Source organism: Cyprinodon variegatus, unplaced genomic scaffold (assembly GCF_000732505.1).
Source record: "Cyprinodon variegatus isolate N-32 unplaced genomic scaffold, C_variegatus-1.0 Scaffold737, whole genome shotgun sequence".
Lineage (NCBI taxonomy): Eukaryota > Metazoa > Chordata > Actinopteri > Cyprinodontiformes > Cyprinodontidae > Cyprinodon > Cyprinodon variegatus.
The window spans coordinates 2,378-23,034 of NW_015151190.1; the positions used below are offsets into that span (position 1 = coordinate 2,378).

The 20,657-nt window shown below is 37.8% G+C and overlaps 1 protein-coding gene across 3 annotated transcripts; it reads left to right on the top strand.

Moving 5' to 3' along the window:
* The first annotated feature begins 1,898 nt into the window (after window positions 1-1,898).
* Window positions 1,899-19,572, top strand: LOC107097952 (dual specificity tyrosine-phosphorylation-regulated kinase 4-like). 3 transcript variants are annotated; one of them, XM_015395329.1, is made up of 14 exons: window positions 1,899-2,328; window positions 10,167-10,250; window positions 12,235-12,381; window positions 12,528-12,681; window positions 12,899-13,062; window positions 14,443-14,579; window positions 15,113-15,253; window positions 16,748-16,886; window positions 17,118-17,199; window positions 17,317-17,489; window positions 17,809-17,869; window positions 17,950-18,079; window positions 18,243-18,400; window positions 18,495-19,572. In XM_015395329.1, exons 1-14 carry the CDS (start codon window positions 2,239-2,241, stop codon window positions 18,725-18,727), a joined length of 1,893 nt encoding a protein of 630 aa, XP_015250815.1. In that variant the 5' UTR covers window positions 1,899-2,238; the 3' UTR covers window positions 18,728-19,572. The 3 variants fall into 3 exon arrangements, with proteins under 3 accessions (XP_015250815.1, XP_015250816.1, XP_015250817.1); XM_015395330.1 differs by having other exon boundaries at window positions 12,531-12,681; XM_015395331.1 differs by lacking the exon at window positions 1,899-2,328 and adding an exon at window positions 6,638-7,113.
* The last annotated feature ends 1,085 nt before the right edge of the window (window positions 19,573-20,657 follow it).

Consider the following 20,657-nt stretch of genomic DNA (forward strand, 5'->3'; position numbering starts at 1 on the left):
GGATTTTCTGTTTAGAGTTGCTAAGGTTTTTGGCATGGGAGCCTGTTGGAGATTGTGTAAAGCGTTGCCATAAACACTTTGTCGGCCTTAACATAAGAGATACATTTAACAAATGAGTCACCGCTGGGACGATTTGGCTCTGAGTGTTTGTGATTCTGTCAACCTGTGAACTTGACCTATATCTCACATGGTGTAAGTAAGAAGCCTGCTGTGCCTCTAAATACGCAGATGGTGCAGCACGCCTTCCAGGTCAGGCTGCCCGCTCCGCACTCTGCCATACACACCTCAGATATGTGGTGGAGTTTGCCTTGTGTGACACCTGCTAGAGCCTAGCAGAACCTCTCCCAACATGCTCATCTGGCCCACTGTAGTTGATCCAAACACCTGCTGTTCTGCCCAGCTGGCATACTGGCTTGGACAGGCTTTAACCATTAAAGGGGAGCCATTGAGAAACTGAGAAAACGTCTTCAATGCAGGGTCTATAATTGTTTTGTTTAGTTGTTTTTTGTTGTTTTTGTGTTACAATCTTTGGGATATACTATAGGAATATCATGGGACAACTACTGTACTTTCTGTCCTACAGCAAGTCAGAACCAGCTGACTGGGCAGTAATGAAATACAGTACACCCAGGGGTTTCATGCTACAGAAATAGCAACATTTTTCCTGTCACCAAAACATGTTGATTTACAGATTATATTTTGGTGGCAGGGTGAAACTGGTGTGAGCAAAAATAATTATGCTTATTGCTCAGGTGTCATTTAGTATCAACTCAACATGTTAAATATGAAGTACTTTGCTTTTATCTTCCTGATTACTAGAGATTAAACAATACAAGTGGCATTTAGTCCCTTCTAGTTTGTTATTTATGAACCAGCTGAGAATAAAGCTGTAGGGGAACATGGACACGTCCTATCATAGATAGAAGTTAAATTCTTGTTTTTTGTTTTGTTTTTTGTTGTTGTTTATAAAGAGTTGGAAATTAAAGTTTGTTATTATTAAGAAACCGTTAAAGAGGTGGTTAATAGGTGTTTTGACATAGATATATTATCAGTTTACAGCATGCAGTTAAATATGTGTTGAATCACTTCAGTTCATTTATTTTACTTGTCTTTCACTGTTACATCTTCTGGTAATGTTGTAAAACACAAGTTAGCATGTTGAGGAATTTGAATTTAAAGAAATGATTCTGTGCTACATTTTCTTCTTATGTTTTGTTTTATGCTTTATTTTTGCCCCACCCTCTCATTTACTGACTGTTTCCCTCTTTGCTCTCTGCAGTATAAACCTCATGGTGTTAATCTGAGCCCTGTCTGCTGGTTTCTGCTGCTGTGTGCAGCAGCAGGAGTCCAGGCTTCACTGTTAGTCAGCAATATTTTGGCAGCCCCCTGGGAGCCAATGCAGCTCGAATTCAAGAGAAGAGGGCTAAAAAAAATGGAGGATCAGATAAAAAAAAGCAGGCGGGGGATATAGCATCCCAATAGCTTTGTCTCCAGGATACAGTTGCAAGTGTGAAGGGAGAGGAAAGTTTCAGGCATCTATTGAGCCACACGGGAGGCCCATAAAGCAGAACCACCCCCCGTCTGACTTCCTTAGCCCCATGAGGAGCTCACCTGGCAGCATGATGGGATCTGCACTTACAGTATCTTTTTTGTCATTGTGTGTTCATTCACCCCCCTCCTCCGATCCACCAATCCTGCACTCCTAGATCCTTACAGGAAACTAGGTGCCAGGCCCCTGCTGCTTTGTCTCCGGCTCAGGATGGGTCCCCAGTTGAATCCATACGTCAGAGGCAGCAAAAAACACAAAGAACACTCCCTCACCAATGACACCATCAGCTTATTTTCTCTGTCTGTGCACCACTGTGTCACCTGTCTCTATCCCGGAACTGGCACTGGGATGTAAGTATTCACAAAAAGATGAGCATGTCGGCTAGCATTGAAGAACCCCAGGAAGTTTTGAATTAGGATCCAGATATTAAGAAGAGGAACAAATCTAAAGATAGGCAGAATGCTGACAAATGGATGTCACATTTAATTGAAGAAGAGGTTCATCCCATGAAGTGGAACCAAGCTGCGAAAGTCCAGGTTCATAAATTTTATTGGCAAATATTTAGCTCTGCAAACAACTAGGTGTTTTCTTTATTTTGTTGAAATCTTTCCTCATTCTGGCTGGAAATAATGTTCAGAGTTTAAGATGGCTTTCAGGCTGTCTTGGTGACAGCATGGGGGAAATCTGCCATGTGGGAAGAAGGGACCTCACCTGCCTGCTGCGGGTTTAGGCTCCTCCATTGTTGCTGCCTGGGCAGAAACAGGAGGGTCCAACCAGAGGTATGTCTAAAGCAAACTAGTATTGTATTGCCTTTCTTCAATCTATTACTTTGTAGAGCTTTTAAAACATCACTGGGTTGCTTTTTTGTCTTACATCAATGTGAAAGTTTGTCATGACAAATTTGATATCACAGATACCAACAGTCCCTGGGTCTTGATTTATGTTTTAAATAGACTTGTAATTCCTTCTGAATCAAATAATATGGTATAGTCTCTCAAACCATCTCTCCAAAAACCTCTCAGATAGTCAAAAACAGACAGTCAGCTCTTTTATGTGCTCAGCTTATCTTTTGTTTTCTAATGTTGGACCCTGTATCTCTGCCTTATATCGTGCATAATTTAAGATCCCCTAATTGTATACTTGATTGTTTTGAACCGAAATTGCTCAAAGATGTTTTGGTTTGATTGGGTCTCACTTGTTATGGATTATCAATTCCTCGTTTTGTCCTCAGGCTGTCCCCAAACCAAGATTTTTTTTTTTTTTTTTTTACAAAAAAGGCTATTTTGAAAATTAGCTACAGTTTACCGATACTTCAGAATCCAAGTTGGACTTTTTAAGCAATGGTTGAACAGCAGCATGTTTAGCATGTTTTTTAATCATCAGCTGTTTATTTTTGCTGTTCTATTGTTTTGTTGTTCTTAGATTCAGCAATGGCATTTGAAACTGTCATTCGTAAAAGGTTTTAATATTTTGAACCATAGTGGCATAGATGGTACCACCTTACATTGGTTTAAATTATATACATATTGGAAGGTCTGTTTTTTTCTGTACATCTTGGTTCTTCTATCTCTGATGTCACAGAACTCATTAGTGGCATGCCGCAGGGTTCAATATTGGGCCCTTCACTATTTTTTTTATATGCTGCTCCTTGTGTCAATTTTCAGAAAAAAACATTTTTTTTTTTTGTTTGTCAGTTTGTTTTTACAGATGACTTGCAAATGTATCTGCATTTAATGCAGTGTACAAATTCTGTTGAATGTCATATGGATATAAACACTAGATGTCACAAAATTGTCTAAAGCTAAATCAGTCTAAATCTGACATTTTAGTGTCTGAATATCCACTTCTATATCACATTGAATATCTACTTTATCACCGTGAAAGAAACCTTTCTGTTTTGGTGGAAAGCTTTTTTAAATTGACAAGCAAATTCTGTAAACTAATTTTTTAAATCAAGGTTTTTCCACTTGTGTCTGCTTAGTAAAATTTAGTCCTATCTGCCTCATGCTGCTCTCGAGCGGCATGTTGCACTCTTTATATTATGGGCTTCATCAAGCCTCTATTTATCATTAGCAGAATGCTGAAGCTTTTTGCTTAAAGATATGAATGTTGGCATTTTGCTCTGGCTTCCAGTCAGCTGCAGGGTTTGTTGTAAAATTTTGTTGAGGGTTTTTGAATATTTGACTTGGTTAGCTTACCTCTGTATTTCTGAGCTTCTGTTGCTCCACATTTCAGTGTGATCAACAGGGTCAGCAAATCTAGTAACTTTGGTTTTGCAAAGATCACTGCTTGAAACTAGACAGCACTGAGCATTTGCTGTGTCTGTGCCAAAACTCTGCAACAGTCTTCCCTTGAATATTAAATTGGCCCAGTCTCTTTAATTTTAGTCCTTGTTAAAAGTCTTCCTTTTTCCCTTTAGTTATCTTCAATTCAGTAAATTTACAGTGTATAGCACCAGTTTACAGCACATGTCATCCCAAGACACTTTACAGTGAAAATTCTGTCAGATCATAGAATCAGATTGATAAAAAAAAAAAGTTCTGTCTACGGAAACCAGCTAATTGCATCAAGTCACTGACTTGCAGGACACACTCCCTCTGCATGTGGCAACATTAGATATTCACTTGCATTTTGTCTTTAACTCTACAGTAATTTCTCAGATGGAGCATGCATGCAGCGAGAGTGAAGAGGAAAAACTGTTTAACAGGAAGAAACCTCCAGCAGAACCAGGCACAGTGTGAGCGGCCTTATGCAAAGGCAGATTGGGGGGGAGAGGCCCACCTAGAACAGGCTGCCAGTCCATTAAAGAACACAACAGCTCCTTAATTTAGCATGATTTGGTTGGTTTAAGCTGGTGATGACCTTACATGAGATTCTTTTTTAAACAGTTATTAGGGATACCAAAAATCTAGTACGGTATGACGTGCTAGACTTGGTTAATAGCAACAGTAAATAGCTTATAAGGACAACTTTCACAATATTTGTTTTACGTGATAGCCATTTAAATTTAAAGCTTCTCTACAAGCTTCGACTTTCCCACTTGAAAATTGAAAATAACTTTTCCCTCTAAATATAACAGACATAATTAATCCCCAGGTAAAACCAGTTCCACATACCTTCCTGCTGCAAGACAATTTTAACAAAGAAGCTACATAGTTTTACAGTCTTTATTTAAAGCATATTAATTAGTATCCAATTTATGTCAGTAAAGAAATGGTTAGCTTCTTTATTATATGGAGCCTGCCTAATTTATGGACACTGGCACAGAAACAGGGACTGCAGACTATTTGAATGTTATAGGCAGGAGAGGAGATGCTTTATTAGTGGTTACTCATCCCTAAGGCTGATTACTGAGGTGCTGAGGACTGTTGCATAACAGTATCCTCTTATCATATTCATCTCTTGTTATTGTGGACTAATCATCACATGGAGCCACTGAGCTGTTTTCCTTCTTGCAGATAGAGATTAGTCACCTGAAAACAACCTCTTGCATTTATGTAATAATGCAATCATGATGAAGGAAGATAGATTTTTTATTTTCTTTTTTGTTGTTGTTAACTATATACAAGCTGCAGATGGTACAAATTTAGGGTGCTACAAAATATTTCCAAATTTTGATTCGGTCATTATGCTGATGGCTTATGGTTTTAGGTGATTAAATAACACAAGGTAGAGAATAACTGAGGTGGAAGAATTTATATGTATATATAATATATTTAAATATATATATTTATATTTACCGTATATATATATATATATATTTCATAATATATTTAATATTTGCATTCGGCTAAATGTATACATATTAACTGTATGTGACCTCAACACTATAGATGGAACATCAGGATCAAGGAACCCAACATATAGATCAGGGAGGAAAGTCTGGTTCAGTTTAAAGTGGAGTTAGGTTCAATATGAGCTTTGAGTGGCTACAGGAGCCCTGATCAATCCATCATCATAACATGGAGAAAGGATGGACCACCTGCAGACCTGCCGACCGAGGGATGTCCACCTAGACTGGAGACAGACTGAAGAGCATCAATCAGAGCACTATGCTATCTATGAAGGAGCTTCTGACCACAAAATGACCCATCAATGTTACCACCCTGGTCCACCTCAAGAAAAAAATGTTACCAAGAGTGAAATGTCAGGAGCAATACCGGATGGCAGAGGTGTCTAATGTAGCTCAAAGCAAATACAGCAGTTCAGTATCCTGGTGTCTAGAGAACAGAGACATCCACTATCCATTGCCCATATAACCTTAGAAACATGTTCAGCAGCACAATAACACGGTGTGTATTTAAAGCACCAAATGTGACAACAGAATGCATTAGGATCTGGAAGGAGTGCTTTGTCTAGCAGAGTACCCCTGCAGGTGGTGAAACATTATACCTAGGAGATGCCTATCTTCAGCAGGAACAAGAAAACTGGTCTGAGTTGATGGGCCTGGAAGAAATCCTATTAGCAGAGGCAGAAGACTGGAGACTGGGTTGAAGGTTAACCTTCTTGCAGGATAAACACCAAAGAGATCAAATAGTTTTGTCAAAGTTCAGAGTTAAGTCCAATGGTAATTATGAGGCAAGATGCTGACTTTAATGGATTAGAGCTCATTAAAGAATCTTCATTGAGTCTGATTGATCTATGGCTGTTACAGGCAAACATTTCAATGTCTACAAAGCTGATAGAGACATTTTATTCTTTTATGAAATGCAAAATAAAAAGTATTTTTTTTCCCCTTCAAATAAATTCATGTGCTACTAAGTGATTATCTTTAAAACTCTGAAAAAATACATTGAATTAGGTGGGCTTTATAGTACGAAATTCACAATTTAACCTATTTATTAGGTAGCCTATTTTTGATGTTCTTTTATGTTCTAAAAATCTGTAAAAATCTGCCATTTTGGCCTTTCTTCTGACGTTATCCGTTTCCTCTAACTGAAAACATCTAAAATAGCAAGTATTTAATGGAGCACGGTTAGATTTACAGGTTGACATGAGCCTTCATTGGTGTAGAGGCTTTCAGTCATGTTGAGAGGGAGCTGTCTGCGTGTTATTTATTGTGCCCAAAGTGCGCTCCAACACCGTGCGTGCGTCAAGCCCCCGTCTCTTTCCACTCCTCTCTTTCTTCCCTGGGTTGGTGTTAGAAAGCGCCTCGGTCATAATAGGCTTGTTGGAGGTGGACGGATATTAAAAAAGACCTATATTGGTCCAATCCAAGCTGTCAAGGGCAGGAACCTGAGCAGGTGGCTCCTCCAGACTCAGGCACCGTCGACAGCTTGTCGCGCTCCTTAATCTCCCCTCTGACGACAGCGCATTACCCGGTGCGCGTAAAACCGGGAGAGCGGGAGGTTTGGGTTGGAGATTCTCATCAGTCATCAGGATTTAACTCATCGCTGTTCATTCAGCCGGTCTCCAAGACACATTTCTGGAAAGTTTGCCTTTTCTTTGCGGATCAGCTGATATGGAGATAAGGAATCGTTGTTGGATTTTATAATTTTCTCTTGTGATTATTTGCAATCAAGAGTGACTGAAAACGCAAGATGTTGCCCGAAATAAATAACAAGGTGAGGAAAAGATGTTAAAAACTATAATTGAGATTTAATTCATTGTTTGCGATGATTTTTTGTTTTACAAACAAATTATTTTAATTTATTTAATTAGCTTCCCTCAACCAGGAAGTATCATATTAAGATTTCTTATGAGACCAACCTTAAAAATAACTTTAAAGTATATAGATACATATTCATGAATAGATGATGACAGATTAGTCAAATTAGGTTTTTTCATATTAATGTTGCACTAAAATTAGATCATATGTAGGCTGTTTCTGCCTAGATACAGATCCAATATTGAAATTTATTCCATTTTTGCATCAACTCAAAAATTAGGCTGTAGCTGGAATTGATCTAACTTATATGGTTTGTGGATTTGGGCAGTGAATTCTTTCTAAGTTTAAAGAAAGTTCGGATGATTCATCTGCTATATTCTGATTTCATTTTTTTTCCTCTTTGCACCCCAACACCTGAAAAAAATCTGATCCCTTTCTATTTCAGTCTTTTAGACCCATTTATTTTAGTGTTGGTTGTGCTGACAGATTCCATAAGTCTAAATGTGTTCTGGTGTGTTTTTCACGCCGTACATGGGAACTGATTAAATTTATCCATTGCTGCTATTGGATCTTAAAGACCAAAACTCATGTTAGTCCGAGTACAAACTTATCAGCTTTAGAAGGGTCCATTTGACCTCCTGGTCATAGTTGGTTGGCATCAGAACACAGGTCATGGTCTGATGTTAGGATGGGATGATTTTCCTCTAATAATTAACCACCTGACAGATGATAGTGTGACTGTTTTACAGTTTGTTGATGTTTACTGTGGTTCCTGTTTTATTGCCTCGGTTTGACTCTCTGACCAGCTGACCCTCCTGGATATGAAGCTCTTCTTGTACATTTGCAAGGATCGTCCTAGATCACATCAAGTCCTGCAGCTGAATGGACAAAGTTTACCGCCCACCTGTTTTCTCTTTGACATAACCGTATTTTAAACAAAAATATATTACAAAATGATATTTTGGCCAAATCTGCACTCATATAGCATCAATTGTGCATTCCTGAATATATCTACTCAATAACTTTCTGTTATAGCTCTATCTCTGCTGCACTGACTAAACCACAGAGCTCACGGTACACTACTATGGTGCTGATATACATTTATACCTAATGTAAATGTGGTCACATCACATTTATCTGTGACACCTGTTGAGCTGTCAGGTGTTTGCTGTGTGTTAGATGAGCTTACAGCGGATCTTCACAGGTGATGTTCTAGGTAGACAGCCTGCCATACTGACCCATATGGCTCCTGCTGTCACACAGCTCAGAGGTTATAAAGCAACTTAACAATTGTGCCACTACAACTACAGGTTAAAGTAATTTCCCTCTGGGATTATTAAAGTATTTCTGATTTTGATTCCTAACTGAACAGTAAATAGAATAAAGTTATTTTATAATTCCATTTGTGAAGGACAGCTCATTACTTGTTCTTTTAAATGTGATTATAATAGCTTACAGCAGGTTAATAATCAATAACAGATTTCTGTAAAAAATTTTAGGTATTGTATTAGTCCAATAAAAAAAAAGGAATCAGATACGGAAATTTAGTGTAGTGGCCATGTGATGAATATGTGCCCCTAATTAAGCTGTTACAGACTTTTTATTTATGTCTGAATACTAATAAAGTTAAGTGAAAGGATAAAGTGTGATAGAAAATGTGTTTTTTGCATTTCCTTTTAGAATTTAGTTCTGAGAGTAAAACTAAGAGGGAGTTATTTAAGGTTTCATATTTGGACCTCATGAGCTCTATCAGATCAGTAAATATTAGAATCTAATGTATCTCAGGGATTTCAGCTTCGTGCTTAAGATTTAATTTCTGGAATAAATTACCTTTCCAAAGATATTCACGTTGTCACTGAGAAGAAGAGCAGGATGGGATTATTACATGAATTGTTCAAGTTTTGATGAATTTAGTTGAAAGTATGTAACTGAATTTGATGTTTTGGTGTTTTTTTGGACCCCCTACATTTTTCTGTATAGGCATTAAATGTATTTTTTAAAGTACTTTGAGCGGACAATTGTTGTGAAGTCTACCACTGAGAATTAATAAATGTATAGTTGGAGCTAATTCATAAACAGAAATGAATTAAACTTAGTAACAGAGCAGCTTTAGGAACTTTTTCTTTGATTTAGTTAAAAAACAAAAGCTTTTATACCTCTTTGTTTATTGAATGGCACCTCTGTGGAATAGCTCTGGTATTGTTTAAGCTTCTAGTCAATGATAAAGCCTTTGAGATTACGATGAGGAAGCTCTTTCCTACAGAACAGCTGTAAACAGCACACCACTCATCCTGACCAGCCCCTCCCTCTCTCCCTGCCAGAGAGGTAGATTGAGTTTAACACGAATCTCCACATGAAGATAAGCCTTTATTCGCCCATATGGTGTCACCCACCAGAGATGCATGCTCACCTCCTAATTAATAAAGCACGTGTAACCCCGCTCTGAGCTACTGAATCATACAAATGTGTGCATCAGTCTTTTTTTCCCCTTTCTTTTCTGGAACATCCAGACCTTTTTGGTGATTTTCTTTAATGCATTCTGTCAGATTGATCTCCAGTGTGGTCTGGCACATGTTCAGCCTTCTGCAGGCACATGGACGTGCACATGAGTATGCAACTGCACAAACCGGAGTGAGCACAGACAGGAACGTTGTTGCTGGGTTTTTTGCAGGAGTGATCTATTTTAGGATCACAGTGCATTATTTTTACCAGCCTGGTTATAAGCAGGCTCAGGTGCCTGTAGGCTGTGGGTTGCTTAAGAGACTAGAGAACCAAGCCAGCACAAACACAACAAGTTTCATTATTTTCCCCTGCTGCTTTGTTTGGTACAATTTAGTGAAAGGTAATCTATTAAAATGCATTGATGAACCCGCAATTCATCATTCTGTACAAAAGTAAAGTAAATAAAAGTCAGTTCTTGCGTGGATATTTCTTTTTTATTTGCACCCAGCTTTTCTTTTCTTTTTTTTTACATTCTATTTCATAAAGTTGCTCCTGCTTGTCCTGCAGGCGTCAAGGCCAGAGGCGTTCCCTCACCCCCACAGGCTCCCAGCAGAAGGTAGCCGTATTGGAACAAATCGACCATGTTCACAGGTCAGTGCTTCCTCTGCATGATGCTGCTGCAGCTGACACAGCCCAGAACATGCTGTAACAACAGGAGCATCCTTTCCCTTTCATGTTAAAATCATAAGAGTGTTTCCATTAGGAAAACCTCAATGTCCATAGAGTAGCTTCTGTTGAACATTAGAGGCTTTCGCTTATACTCCATGGATCATCAACAGAGAAACTGTTGATAAAGTTGCAAATATGTGTAGATGTGTGCGTGCTAACAACAAGCTGCCACTGATTGACGAACATCATATTTAAACATTATGTTCCCCCAGTCTGTAGCCCGTTGCTGCATGTACTGGTGACTATCTTTAGCCCTATCTCCATGCGTCATTACCAAGTTAGCAGATCTTGCTGCAGCATAAAACAAAGCAGTTATAAATATCTACTGTCCAAAATAAAATTGGGGTTTTTTGTGAATGAGCAAAGTGGACAGGGATGCCGTACAGTCATAACAAGGTTTCATGGCATGGGACAAGCCTCCTGTTGACTTTAAACAGGAGGACTAATTTTGTCCATCATTGTAGGAACTAAGCATGGCATGGCTACAACACATGTAATCGTGCTACGAGAGCAATCACTGTGTCAGTCAGAGAAAAGCGGGTTGCTCTGCTCCACCTTCCCCCACAAACATTACACAGACAGACCCTGTCAAACCCAGCCTGGTGAAGCTTTGTCCCCATGTTACTCTGACCCTGATCGGTAATTCCAGCCGCTACCTGCCGGGGGGGTCCTGGACACCTGAGCTTCCATGACAGGAGGTAGAAAGTTAGAGAGAAACCAAACGGATGAAGACGTATCTGATTCAGATCATGAAGACTGGACTTATAAAAAAAAAAAAAGGAATAGTATGCAACAAGAATTTAAAGATTTTTTATTTATTTGTATAACACCCTCATCCCCAGCCCCACACCAAAGTTAGTATTTATATCCACTTAAATGAACCTAATTTTATTTAAATTTCTTTATTTACACCTAACTCTGACATTTAAACTAACCCTAACAAATATCACCATATTCCTAACCCTAATTTTGACACCTTAACATAAAAAATGGACATTAGTACCAACCTTTGGTTCCCTCAGATGTTTAGTAAATATAACAAAAAGGGTCCTAAGTAGGAAATATAATCAAGTACACACACACGTGTCACATTCTCCCAGTGGGGACTTTCCTTTGACTTTTATTCATACTGCATTCATTTGTATGGCCTAACCCTAACCACTACCAAAACTTATCTAAGTCCTAAGCCTTACCTCCTCAAGAAAAAACTTCTCCTCATTGGAACCAGTTGTTGGTCCCCACAAGTACCTAAAAGTCCCCATAAAGCAACATATTCCTGGGAAATTGTCCCCACAAGGTGACAGAAACATCGCCACACATTGCCTGGGGTCAAAATAATTGTTTCAGATCATAAAAGCTATTTTAGTATCAGAAGAAAAAACCTCTTAGTTAAAGTCAGTGTTCATGAGTAGGAGAAAGATAAAACCAACAGATAATTAAAAAAGGCCCACCTGACATTTACCCAAACAGGATTCTTTAGGATTTCCAACACTTTTGATAAATTATTTTGGGGGCTGACAGAATAAAAGTAGATCTATCTTGTTTTTTAAGTGTGCATCTTGTTATATCTGAACTAAAACAAACAGGATTTTAATTTTAAAACTCACATTCATAACAGATCCTTCATGTCCAGACTATTGTCTAAATTCTGTATCAACGAACTTGTTCTTCTTACAAGTAAAGCTGGAATAGTTGGTGCCTTTTTCAGCCATCTGATTAAAAGTGCAAAGCAACAGATGGCATAGAGGCAGTGCTGCTAAGTTGTTAATTCAATCCATTAGGAGTTTAATCAATCAAACTTTACTCATATTTACATATCATGACTTACTTCTATAATTTTACTAATGTTTCAATGGGCGTTTTAATACAGCAGGTGTTAAGATTTAAACCTTTTTGTAATTTACAGAAGTTCAGCTCTGGTTTGGGGTCCCTGCCTCAGCTTGAAACACCAGTGGTTCAGGTGGTGGTCAGCAATGCCAAAAACCAGCAGCAACAATCAGACAATATCCTGCCCCAAATCACCAACAAAGGGGGTCAGAACAACTATCAAACGGTGAGACATTCATCTACGAGACACATGTGCAGCTGTTGATAGCAGCAGCACAGTACCATCTGATACTTTAAAGCAGAAGATCAATTTCGAAACCTTTTCAACTGTCCACTTGTATCTATATTTTCTTTTTTGTGTGTGTTACTAAGCAGGTGGAGAGGTCAAAGCCGACCCAACAGCCCACAATGCGTTACGGTGCAGCACCAGATAAGGTGTCCATGTCACGCAACAGCAAGGCCTTTGGTATCAAGCTGGAGAAGGAGAAAGCATATGAAGGACAAAGGTTACCCATGTCACCTACAGGTATGTCAGTTTTGATGAGAAGATTTACAGGAGCTTAATGACGGGCTTTTATATATGTTAATACATTTCCTGTAACATTTAAAATGTCCCTACTGCGCTGAAAATAGTACGCTGGCATTGAGAGAAACCGATTCTAAATCCTCCGCATTTGGCTGAGCTGTTTCTAATGTACCAGTGACTCATCATGTCCTCCTCTTCCACCAACTTCCCACCGCAGAGGCACTAAATAACTTCAGGGAGCGGCTGACGGAGTTTGAGCAGGAGGAAATCCATGACTTTGCAGAGGTCTGGTATCTGGGTCTGGGCTCCCAGAAAATTGAGGGTTCCCAGGGAGCGGCGCAGAACAACGGATACGATGACGAGCATGGAAGCTACATCAGGGTAAGATTTCTAAAGCTGGATTACAGCTCATTTAAAAATAAGAGATGGATTTTATGGTTTTAATAAACCACTATCCCAGTATAAAGTAAATGATGTTATTTTAATGTTGCCTACACTGCAGAGAAGCTATAGTTCAGGAGGAAAGGGCTCATCCTGCCATTAAAAAAAGCTTATATTGAGGTTTAGGTGTTTTAGATAAAACAATTTCTATAGCTATGGCTTCCAATGTGAAGTTTCAAAGACTTATTTTGAATTAATGCTTAAAACAGCTTCTAATAAATAAACAGTGGCAGAGGGATGAAAACCTTGCAAACCCATGAATTCACCGCAAATTAAACAGTATTGCAAATACAAAAATTGTACAACTTTTCTACTTTAACAACAGTGTCCTGCATTAAGAAATAAAAATAGGAAATAATTTACATATTTTCATTTGTTGATCAGTGTCCAATCTAAATAACAAACTTAAAATCCACCTGATTTAGAAGGCATATAAACACACTCCAGAAATATCAGGACAAATCTGGACAAGTAAGACACAAGTAAGACAACCGAACTGTACAAGACATGAAATTTTAAACATCAGTTTCCTACTAATATATTTTTATTTTGATCAGAGAGATATCAATTAAAGAGTTCTTAAAATGTTGGGTGGTTAAAACAAGTTATCTATTTAATGAGGCCTAATGAACTATAAATTTCCACATTTTGAACAAGTCTATGGTGGCAGTGGAAAGAAACAACTACATTTATCACATATCTACATAATCCCATGACAAGACTCAAGTTAATAGCACCTCTAATTCCATTAGGGGCTATATACAGGTTGGAAACACCAAATAGACAGCTCTAGCCCAGGAGCATTTTCCTCTGGAAGGAAAACAAGAGTATGCCAAGTTACTGGAAATCCAGGGAAGAGTCGCAGATAAACACAGAAGCCGTTAAGAGGAACGGCGTTGGTTCTGTTGTTTGAGTTGGTCCAGATCAGAGGCACAGCTAAACAAAGACGCACTGCGCCGTAGTTCAGCAGCTGATTACCAGAACCCAGAGAGAGGCTGGTTTTGTTGTTGAATAAAGAATGAGCAGGTTCAGAGTCTTCTGGGAATAATTAGCCATGCGACTGACAGCTGTGAATCATTAGATGATCTGTAATAAGTTACGTTTTAAGGCTATTATTTGGACTTAAGTGTCTATTAAAATTCTTTTAGTTATATGTCAGTAAAAATAAAGTCAGAGAAGAGTCACTGGTTAAATGAAGTGCCTTATGGTCATATAAATACAGGGCTTTTTATTAGCTTTCCTATGTGATAATGATATGATAATATTTTGTTTATTTATAGAACATTATAAAATAAAAGAAACGTTTCTGTTGTCTTCCAGGTGCTGCATGACCACATAGCATACAGGTTTGAAGTTCTTGAGGTGATCGGGAAAGGTTCCTTTGGGCAAGTCCTGAAATGTCTGGACCACAAGAACAATGAACTTGTTGCTATAAAGATGATACGCAATAAGAAAAGGTGTGTCATTTCTTTCTATTTTTTTTTCTCTTTTTTTGCTTAAAATAAATGTCTTATTTTAATTCAGAAACATTCTATCTTTCTATGTATTGAAGAAAACATTTCTTGGGACCAACTAAGAGCCATCTATTGGCATTTATTCAACATCTGATAGTGCTGTGAGATTTTCCCACATGCTTGCACCGTGATCGTTTTACATTTTATGAGTCTGCCAATTTGTTGAGACCAGATTTAGCCTGATGGAAGTAAGTGCTTTGCGGTGTAATCTTACCTTTCCCTCCTGTTGAGAGCCACAGTTGGCCACAAAGTTCTGAGTCCTGTTAGTTAAACTTGGGAGTGTTTGGAGTTTTACAACACTTCAATACAGCGGAAAGCAAAATAGGTGCAAAGTGTCACAAATTTAGAGGAATTCCTTGCTGTTTTAGACAGGCTGAGCATTAATGCATTAATGCTTGTTAGTGTTAATCATTGTCTTAATAAAACATTTGTTTCTCTGAGTTTCTTGATTTTGATATTTCATTTTTTTTCTGCAGATTTCATCACCAAGCTCTAGTGGAGCTGAAGATTCTAGAAGTAATAAAGAAGAAAGATAAAGACAACCTGCACAATGTCATTCACATGAAAGAGCACTTTTACTTCCGGAATCACCTTTGCATCTCCTTTGAACTTCTCGGGTCAGTAAAGCACAAACAATTGGCCTTAACAGGAGACTATGGGCACTTTTATTAATAATTGATCTTATAATTAGGGGTTCCTCACCTTTAAACACGTTAAAATCTCAAAGCCTAATGCGGAACCCGTCAGGAACTGTGCTAACGGAACATTCTCTTTGTATCTTAAGCCATCTACCTATTAGAATAAACGGCCACTGATATCTATTTGAAGGTGAAGGTTTACATGTCACTCAGGCTGAATGACCTTTAGGGGACGTCTTGGACGAGCACCTTGTCTAACATTACTGTCACTGTATCCTTTAGTTAAAGCCTTGATCAGGGCCCTATCTCTTACCCTATCTTGCTTCATGGTGCGAAGGATCTAGTTGCATATACTCTAAAGAAATTTTTGCTTATCACAAGAAGCAAGAAATAGCAGCCGTATACATCCTGCCCACCTTTGAATGTGATCACAGTCCACTTATTTTCAAGAATGATCTTGAAAATAGGTCAGGGTTTCATCAGAGGTGTTAAGGAGCAAAACATCTGGCTGGCAGCTCTGCTTGATAATATGATGCATCCTTTCCTATGTAAACCTTTTACATTATTCTCTCTGCAGACATGTATGGATTACAAACATAAATTTTAAACTCTTAATATCCACCTCATTTTCGGAAATTTTCCCAATTTGCATACCCAAATGGAAAAGCAAATAACTTAGGAACTGTAAAATTGGGTGGGTAGAACACAGACCAAGCTACATCAGTTCAAACGTGAATCAAAGTTGTTGTTTTTTTATTCTCCAAAATGAAAGGACTTTTTTGAACAGCAGTAATAAAGACATGCTTGAGAAAAGGTCTCATTGTATTACATTTGTTCTACATCATGTCAACCACAAATGCAGAAAATTTCAGACCTCTAGCTACAACAGTTCCAGAGCTGTGGGGCTTTGATCTTTTGGTGTCACCAGCATCTCCAAAAATCTCCAAATGTGCCAAATTTTGCCAAATGCTTTTTCTATGCTTTGCTTTATTATTTTACCCATAGAATAACACTGAAGCATTTTGATGGCCACAAAACATTCAGGAAGCAAGTATTTTCCACTTTTTTCAGAATCAGTTTATATAACAAAATGTAGCATTATTACACCTATAATAACATAAAAATCTATAAAAGATAGTTAAACTGCTGCTTTTCAAGCTAAAATAAGCCCCAGTGCCTTTTCTGAGCTGTATTTGATTTAATTTCTTCAGCCTTAGGCATTTTAATAAAACGAAATCAGCATCCAAACTTTAAAAAAATAGGACCGTTGTCATCATTCAGCTTGGACCTGCGCGCTTTGATCCAGCAGCAGCTGTCTCTGTCTCTAACGCAAGCCTGTAACACAGTTACCATTATTCTCTCTGCAAACATGTATGGATTACAAACAAATAAATATTTTAAAGAGGTGATTTTGCCCTATCTGGTAAATGCCCCTCAGCAGCTTGATGAGTCCTGTTTTGTCCCTTCTGACAGGGTGAACCTTTATGAGCTCATCAAAAAGAACAACTTCCAGGGTTTCAGCCTCGCTCTCATCCGTCGGTTCGCCCATGCTCTTCTCAGGTGCCTACAGATGCTACACAGGGAGAAGATCATCCACTGTGATCTTAAACCGGTATTGACGATTAAACTCTATCTGGCCTTATTATGCAGTTAGAAAATGTATGAATGACTGACTGGTGTGTGTATCACTGGATAGAGATATCGCTTTGGGTCTGAATCACTATCACTAGGTTTCCATAGAATAATAATAGTTCATTGAGCTCCCTCTTGTGGATAGCATTGTACATAGCATTATACAGCTGCTTGAAGAAATTTTAACATGTTTGCAAAACTGCTTCAATAGGAAAACATCCTTCTGTCTCAGCGAGGGCCGGGGAACATCAAGGTGGTTGACTTTGGATCAAGCTGCTATGAACAACAAAGAGGTAATTAATAAATGAATTACTTATTAATAACTAAATACTGCAAAGGAGAGGGACCCAGATATGAATGTAACTGGTTTGAATATTTCTTTATTTTCCCCCTCATTCCACCATTTGTAGTGTACACCTACATCCAGAGTCGCTTCTATCGCTCCCCAGAGGTGATCCTGGGCCACCCGTACAGCATGGCCATCGACATGTGGAGTCTGGGCTGCATCCTGGCTGAGCTCTACACAGGCTACCCCCTCTTCCCAGGAGAGAGCGAAGTGGAGCAGATAGCCTGCATAATGGAGGTAGGGCTCCAGACAAAACACCTCTGTGTAAAAGTAATTACCTCTTTACAGGCTTATACTGTTTTTGCTTTTTTTTGTCAAACTAAAATGTTTTAGATCTGCAATGAATTTTGCACATAACAAACCTAAACCCTGAGTATAAAAAGAGAATTACAGGAAAATTATGTTTTAAAAAATCCTAAGTGGCTCTGAAAAAGTTTATCCCTTAAATCTAAAACAATAATAAGACAAACCTTAAGAGGAGATGAATACTTTTTCATATTTAGGTTTTTCTCTGCTTTGTCTCTGTTTGAAAAAGTTCTGGTGTTTTAACCTGCAGGTTCTTGGCATGCCTCCAAATGACTTTGTTCAGTCGGCATCAAGGAGGAAATTGTTCTTTGGTAAGGATTTTTTGTTGAAACAAGCATATCGGCCTTTTAAAAGCCGTTTAATCTAATATATGATTATGTTCTGTGCGCAGACTCCAAAGGAAACCCAAGGAACATCACCAACAGCAAAGGGAAGAAACGGAAACCCGACTCCATAGAGATATCAGCAGCACTGAAAACCAACGATCCTTTATTCCTGGATTTTATCCAGCGCTGTCTTGCGTAAGTTTCAGCTTCACATCTATGAAACATCATTGGATTTGGTACTTCTTTTTGGTTCTGCATGCTGCATTGACATTATAAACAATTATTGTCTAAAGCTTGTTTTAAGTTTAGAGATTTACATTTTCTTTCGTAATATAAGTTTTTTTCCTGTTCTTCTTAGTTGGGATCCAACTAAGAGAATGACTCCTGATGAAGGACTGCAGCATCAGTGGATCCTAGAAGGAAATTTTAACAAAGTTCGATCCCGAACCAAGCCTACGGCAAAGAGGACCACGGACAGTTCCACCAGTACAGACAGACAAGCAAACAACTGTCCTGGTAAGTGTGTCACAAGCCTCCATGTGCACTTTAAATGTCAGTAAAATAAATGCGGAAAATATGACATATTTGCATTGATTTACTTGTGCAGCAGAGAAAGTCAGCTCAGAACATGGCAGCAATGACAAGATGAAAAGGGACGGTTCAGCAGCTGGAACACAGACGGCGTCTGGCGAACGTCTGCGGCCCATCGGGGCCTCGGCCGAGGAGGAGGTGTATGAAAATGGGGACAAAAACACAAAGCAGCAAGAGGGCAGTGGAGAGAGGCCAGTTCATATCATCATTAAGCCTCAAGAAGAAATGAGTACAGAAAGAAAAGATGGCTAGGAATCACGTCAGTGCCGTTTGAGGAAAGGATGATGCGTTCGTGAGAGGTTGGAACTATGGATGTTTAGGTGGGAAGTTAAAGAACGCAGCTGTTGTTCGGGTCTGGACCTCCATAAAAAAGACCCTTAATACAGTAAGGCTGATCAGTAATGTCTCTAAACAAGATGAAGACAAGTCTGACATTTTAAAGCAGCTGAAGTCATTTTTTTTCTACATTTGCAGCATGGTTAGAAAAAAAAATCAGATGGAAAGGAAAAAGAAGATGAATACGGATGGACATATTCTATGTTTTTAGTAACTTGTCAAATGAAGATCATTGCTTGTTTTATTTTATAGAAGTTAAATTACTATTTTGGTCACCTCATAAACTATGTTTGCCATGGGGTGATATTTATACAACAGCATCTGGACCTGCTGTTCATTATTTCTACACTCAAGTCTTTGCTGTGCATTGAAAAATATCAGATAAACCAATGTCCCATAAACCCATTAGGCAGCGTAAGCCGAGTGGTTAGAGAATTGCGCTTGGATCTCATTGCTCCCCAAAGGAATGGGTTAAATGCGGAGAGTGAATTTTAGTTGCTTTGTACTGTAACTATGTATTGAAAATAAAGTTGAATTCTAGTCTATGTCTCTCATAAAAAAAGGGATTTTAGATCCTATTAAGGTTTTATGTGGTTAAATTAAGGTTATTATTAAACAAGCCCAAGTGAAAAAAATATTTAAAATTATTTGATGCTCTTTGTTCTCATGTTAGTTTGAAAATCTTAAGATATTGTGTTGAATAATGGCTGAGCCAAAGGATTTTTATGTATCTCTCTCTCTCTCTGTCTCTCTGTCTCTCTCTCTCTATATATATATATATATATATATATATATACCTATCTATATAGATAGATAGATAGATATATATATAGATATATAGATATCAGATACATTTTAGGATGAAGTTGATGACTTGTATTACTTGTTTTTTTTTTTTCTTATTTTATTGTGGAATAGCTTGGAGTCTTTGTTTTAATATGTCTTGTGTTTTCAAATCCCAAAATGTGGATTTGTAAAAGAATCTAATGTATATATTTCTGCTGTAATTTCTTGTACAATGTAAAACAAAACAGAATTTAGACAAGGTTTTACTTGTGCTGTTACGGATCCTTTTGTATGTTTGTTATTCTTATATTTTTATATTAGAAGCAAAAAGGCAATCTTGTTATTGATAGTTCGTGCCTTGCAGTATTTGGAATCCAGCACTTTATTGTTGTTTTTGACGACACCCTGCCAGGATCCCTTTTATTAAAAAATATGATGACCTAATTCCATTTGTCAAAAATAATTTTGTCTGTACTTATGACTGAATTTGGTTGTTTTAGAGATCCGGTTTAAAACAATGTAAAAACAGTTAATAGTTTCATCAATAGAAAATGTATTATAGCTGTTAATAATTTAAGCTAAAGTCCTTTTTATGTATTTTTGCTGAAATAAATATTCAAATGACATTTTGTGTATATAGTTTAAATTATTTCTCTCTCGATATGTGTTGTTTTTGCCCAGTATTAAACATGAAATTAAAGACAGACATCTTCCTTTTTTTGTCTGACATAGACAAGCAAATATGATACCAACATAAAAATTCTGATTTATTATGATATAAAAATACATCCATTTTCTATTCCTGGACAGACTCATTGCCCCTTTGGGGTTTTACCTATGAAGGGAAAGCATGCATTTCAATGTGTTTTACCAGGAAATACATTAATTTGCTTATTTTACAATCATTTCAATTCTGCAGCCTTATTTGGGTCATGTATTAGTTGTACAATTTATATTCAACACCGTGCAGTTGAAAAATATCTTTAAATCTTAGATATAGATAGATAGATAGATAGATAGATAGATAGATAGATAGATAGATAGATAGATAGATAGATAG